The following is a 6000-nucleotide window of genomic DNA, read 5'->3' on the forward strand; positions in this document are numbered from 1 at the left end:
AGTCAGATGAATTATTAATAATGTTTCTTTACTGGGGATTAAGCATTATCTGTTTGCTGGAAACAAATGATTTTGTATGTAATCTTGTGTATTTCCTTTCTGACCAGCAAATCTGAGCTGTGGTTCTCTATAATAAAGTCAGCTGAAATAGCCTAGATTTGTGTGCTCATGTTTTAACCCATGAAACTGCTAGATATTGTAGCAAGTTCCGTGGTCTCTAGGCTACCTTTGAAGATTTCAACTCGTGAACTGAAGAAGAATGAAATGTACAACATAATAGGATTTGGCTCATTATACCTTTAATATTCTTCAAGTTTTAGCCCATTTTCTTACACTTTCTCTGTATCCATTTGCACTCTACAGCACATATAATCAGTTGTCCTTAGTAAATCTATTTGTAATGTTAACTGAAATGTTAATGTTCATAATGTTACATTTAAATTTCAGAAAAAAAAACAATCTTCCAGTTTCAATCCCCCTCGCTTTTTATTTTAATCTTTTCTTTTATGCTTAATGTTTTGGAGTCATTTACAATTTAATTTAATATTAACTACATGGACATTTTTACATTTTATTATAGGCTGTAAATTGTGTTGTATCGTTGTTTTTGTGGTTGTTCTATCTTTTTATTTCTATTGAGCCGAAATATATTTAAAGTTCTTAATAAGGACTGGGCAAATCAACAAAACTGAACACGTGCATAGTCTTTTCTGACCCTGCATTTTCCTAGGGTCTTAAATCTGAATCCAGTTTCCTGCCCGAAAGGCCCTTGGGGGCTACTTTAGCCAATCTGGATCTTGAATATTGCAACACTTATTTGTTGTCAGTTGGAGGAAGTAGGCCAATGTAGGATATGGTAATTGAACTGACATTCAAAAGGCTGATCAACCTGGGAGCCAAAAGAGAACTCATCAACAGCGCACGAAGAGGTAATCAGAAAAGAAGTTACTTACATGGACTTTGTGAAGGCATGTTTTGAAGCCTCCTAAATGATATGTAGCAAGCATTGCACTTCGTGTTTGTCAGGGGTAGTTTATCATTTACTAAAATAATGAATATTTTACCTAAAATATGATTTAGTTAGGCCTTAATCATGGCCTGTAGATTAGATTTTTTTTTTAAACTGGATGGAATCGCAGATCAAATCCCAAAACATTATTAAAAATACAGGACAATCCCCGCAAACAAAGTAGAATTTACGTGTATTCATTATAACTACTGCCTGATTTCAGTTTGTTTTTACCCATTGGAAACTGAGACACTTTACAGCAAACTTCACAAAGTTTCAATGCAGCTTCTAACAATGGACAAAGAGCAATTCAATGGTAAGGTGTCACATATTCAGCATCTGTGCAGTTCAAGAAGTGCAATATAACACCAATCACCCAGAAACAAGCTCTTTGAGATGAAAATATCTCAATGGTTCAATAAAGGACTAATAGCTATGTAATTGTGACTGATGCAAAATTTCATTTGTGAAGTTTTGAAGTCGTAAGTTCAACACTTAACTTTTAATATACCAGGTAACAGAATAACCTGTCACAGGTCACTTGTGAATGTATTTACATACCACAAACCTTTGCTGCCCCAAATGAGGGACACAAGCCTATATTGTAACTGCATTTTTCCTTAATAATTGTTTGTACACCAAAAAGGTATATGTTGGTTTTAATTGATAGGATATTTTGATTACTTTGTTTTCTTCAGCATTAAAGTAAATCACTGTATTTTCTTTTTGCAAATTAAAATCTGTAATGTCTTAAAATAGATTTTAAGTAAAACAAGATGCTCTTTTCTGACATTTGTATATATTAAATGCATCACCTCTGATATGAGCAGCATTTTGACTTAAGTCAATTCCAGTGACATATATTGTAGGATTTGCAAAGGCCCGACTAATTTCTAACAGTGTGCATTGATTGCCTGACTTTGAAGGTGTGCATTGTTGACAAAAGAGAAAACTCACTGAAATCACAAGTTTTTCCCTTTTAGATGATCTGATTTTGAAGAAGTTCCAGATTCCCATCAAGTAGGTTCACTTCAGATATTACTGAAGGTGTGGTTAAATGAATTTTTTATGGAATTGTAACCAGATTGAAGAGATCGTGCAAGCCATTGTTGAAGCTAGTCAGATTGCTTCTTCAAAGAATTATGTGGTAATATCAATCCACCTCTCTAATTACTGATCCTTATTCCATTTCATTGTATTTTGGCTATGTTTTAAAGCATCCTTCCCTATGGTCACTCTAAAATAAAGTTTAAAACACATATTAATATTATATAACTTTTCAATTATATTTTTTACACATACTGTGCTCCATTTTTCTTTTAAAATGCAAATACTTACAAATACTTTTTGCTCCATGTAGGATAATACCTACTTGTTATGATGGAACTGTTGATGTTCTCTTATATATTTATATGATGCCTTTGAGATGCAGAAGACACTAAATGCATTTGTCATTTTCTTAAAACGTTAAAATGCTGTATTACTTTTCCTCTTAATTATGGTGGACCATGGCATCCTCCAAATGCCTCACTATCATCCAGTGGCATTAAAATGATTCATGCTTAGCTGCATTCCTTACTGTCCCAGTGGTATCTTTCCCCGCAATCCCTCACATTTAGTGCCCCAATCTATCCAATATACCCTTCTATTTTATTAGCATGCTGCATCTCCCTGAATACTTTCACAAAACCGAGCTCTTGCGTGACTTGCACATTGTGTCTTTCACCACATCAGAGTATTTAAGACAATGAAGTGACATAGTTATGGCATAATGCTAATAAATGTGGCAGCCATGGGTCCAAAACACCAATTTTGGTTGCATAGGATAAAGTTTCATCTGGGTATTCATTATCCATTTGAGAAGGAAGACTGATTTTGCATCTCTCCTGAAAAATGTCACTTTGTAGTACTTTAATGAAGATTATCTGTTGGGGCACTGGCTTCAGTCCACAATTTTAGAGTGCATTCACTGAGCTGTGATCCTTCCTCTATGCTGATTATGAGTTCTGACTCTACCAGTTTTTTCTTAACACCCAGGCTACTTTTTTACTGTCTGACTGCCTGGCCAACAGCAACTTTTCTGCAGCTGAAGATTAGGGGATCTAAACAAGTGTCTAGTTTTTATCCAGAACTCTTGTGCCTTCACTATTTACCATTTCCATCCAGAGCCATTTCCCTCCAACTGACTATTTGTAACACCATTAAGATCTTCTCTGAACAGCATTTTAAACCTGACATCTTGGCCATCAAAAACTATGATCAACAAAACTGTTTAGCTCTGCCTTTGTATATGTTCCACATCGCTAAAACCTTTGTGAGAACCAGTTATGATCATTTTTAACACAGTGCCGATGGCCTCAACTTCACCAATGAAGAACTGTAGAGTTTGTGATGTGTAGTTGTGTGTGCTCTCTCTCGCTCTCATCGTTTATATCAATGTTTTTTTGTATGTAAATACGTGTTTGACCTTGCACTAAACTGTGCCATCTCTTTCTTTTGTGTAAACCCTCTATTGCGCCTACATTTTCATCCCACAATTCGTTGGAGAGACTGAAGCCACATCAACTCTACTCTTTGGAACCTTTTCCAGAATCGCTCTGACTCTTTGTGCTTCCAAACCATAATTTTGACCTGGTGTTCATCTATCACTAATAAACATATTTCTATGAAGTTTCTTAACTAATGGATGTTTCATAACACTTTAGAGGCACATAAATATTTTAGAAGTGTATTCAGTTTGTAATGTAATCTCTTCCTTATCTTTGTCTACATTTTCTGAAGAACTTTGGGAAGTATCTTTCCTTAAAAACATTAGTAAAGTGCAAATTCTGAGGTGTTTAATCTGCGAACATGCACTATCTACAACCTTAGATGTCATCAAGTGTCTTGTGTTGCTTTCAAATGAAAGTTTGTTAATAACTGACTTGTTCTGTTTGGGATTTCAGGAGTTCCATCTGGAGTACGACAAACTAGAGGAAAGACCTCATCTTCCGTCATCTTTGAACTACAACCCTGCTCAGCAAGCCTTCTAAAGACTTAACTGTTCATAGGGTATGGCTGTCTCAGCACAATACTCAAACTGCAGAAACCGAAGTGGCTCAGGCATCCTGGTTTTTATTCTTTGAGGATCTGGCAATTGGCTCATGTGGATGGATTGACATTTTGAAGTCCTGCCTTAGTAATTATGTGCTGCCCAACACAACTGAATTTGTATTTTTTTTTTTCTGTTTTTTTAATTATTTTGAGCAGGGTATGTTTAAAAAAAGACACAAAAATAACTTTTTCAGCCTATCAGCAGACTGTTCTGCTAAAGGGCAAGTGGACCGACAATACTTTCATTGCTAAATTTCCAAAGTGTAAAAATTTAAAAAGTTTGCATTGTTCATTGTAGCATAACTGGTAATAAAAAAAAAATGTGTAGTGCATTTTTATGTGAAGATCCTCTTGTATTTCATTTGGAAAGATAAGCAGCCTGCATTTGATTTGTTCATTTTACTTTCCCCTAATGTTTTTGAATGGCATTTCTGTCAAGTTAAATGCAAGAACATTTGACTGTCTAAGTGAACGTTATTGCCACGACCTCTGGACATTTTCCACGGTTGTGTATCACTGGGCTTCATCTTTCCAGAATGAGCAAAACACTGTCCAGTCTTTGTTACAATTTTGTAATAAAAGTGTACATTTTTTTAATTTTTGGACATCACATGAATAAAGATATGTATGTACGAATGTGTATATATTATATATATGACATCTATTTTGGAAAATATTTGCCCTGCTGTACCTCATTTTTCGGAGGTGTGCATGGATGCAATACATGAAAACAGGACATTTCGGGAACTGCTGAGCAGGGGACCGCTGTGTCGCCCTGTGCACTTAAGGGCCAGATTTTCAGCAGCCAAGGACATCCATACCCAATTGAACATGATGGGACTTCAGGAAGTGAACTGAGACAATTCACAATGGCTGGTTGAACAGCAGCATTTCATAGGAAAAAAATAATTAAAAAAAATCAATCTTGTATTTTCTGACCACATTAAAGCTTCTTCTCTTTGTAATAAAGTAGAAAAGCTGTCCTAATTGCAGTGTTGCCTTTAATTTGAATTTGCAAACTATTTTTAAATTTGTAGCGTTGAAAAGTTTTGAAGTATTTGTTGGAACGTCCATGTGAAGCCTGTTCTCAAACATTATGTGGACTAGATTATTACAGGTAAGTTTTGATTTTATTCTGAATCCTACCACCCATGTGTTATTTATAACTTTAAATGAGTGTTCATTATCTTTGACTTATGTTGGAAAAAACAAGCAGTCACTTCATCCAAATAATTTTGTGTCAAAAATATAGCTCTTAATCTTTCAGTGCATATAAACTAGATAAAGGACATAAAATACCACATTAAAGGTGTAAAATAACTAAATAATTTAAATGTTTATTAAATATTGCCTATTCTGCAAAAATCATAGTTGTGATAAGGTAAAGGATCAGAATTGAACCCAAGATCTGTCTACCACATGGTTTACTTTGTGCGTAACTGAATCCTATCAGCTCAATAAAAGTTAAAACAGATTTGCCATTTTAGTGTATAAGAAAGAGCTGCAGATGCTGGAAAAATCGAAGTTAGACAAAAATGCTGGAGAAACTCAGCGGGTGAGGCAGCATCTATGGAGAGAAGGAATAGGCAACGTTTCGGGTCGAGACCCTTCCCAGCTCTCCCACAAGCCTTCTGTCTCCTCCTCTTCCTTTCTTTTTCCTGCCCCCCCCTCCCCCGACATCAGTCTGAAGAATGGTCTTGACCCGAAAAGTCGCCTATTCCTTCACTCCATAGATGCTGCCTCACTCGCTGAGTTTCTCCAGCATTTTTGTCTACCTGCCATTTTAGCGTAGGTAAGGCCAAAAGACAATAAGGTCAATATGGAGATAATGAGCTAAAGGGCCTGTTTTTGAGTTGTACAATCAATGGCTTTGAATTCCTCAGAAAATGTGTATACAC

General features: G+C 35.6%; 1 protein-coding gene across 3 annotated transcripts in view; it reads left to right on the plus strand.

Annotated features, from left to right (window-relative positions):
• cnot2 (CCR4-NOT transcription complex subunit 2) overlaps positions 1–5021 on the plus strand; it is a 132485-nt gene extending 127464 nt beyond the window's left edge. For all 3 annotated transcript variants that reach the window (XM_033038164.1, XM_033038166.1, XM_033038165.1), the window contains one exon: positions 3955–5021. In XM_033038164.1, coding sequence (XP_032894055.1) covers positions 3955–4041 — 87 coding nt within the window. In that variant the 3' untranslated portion in view covers positions 4042–5021. The remainder of the gene's footprint in view (positions 1–3954) is intronic.
• Positions 5022–6000: the final 979 nt, after the last annotated feature.

Source organism: Amblyraja radiata, chromosome 19 (assembly GCF_010909765.2).
Source record: "Amblyraja radiata isolate CabotCenter1 chromosome 19, sAmbRad1.1.pri, whole genome shotgun sequence".
Lineage (NCBI taxonomy): Eukaryota > Metazoa > Chordata > Chondrichthyes > Rajiformes > Rajidae > Amblyraja > Amblyraja radiata.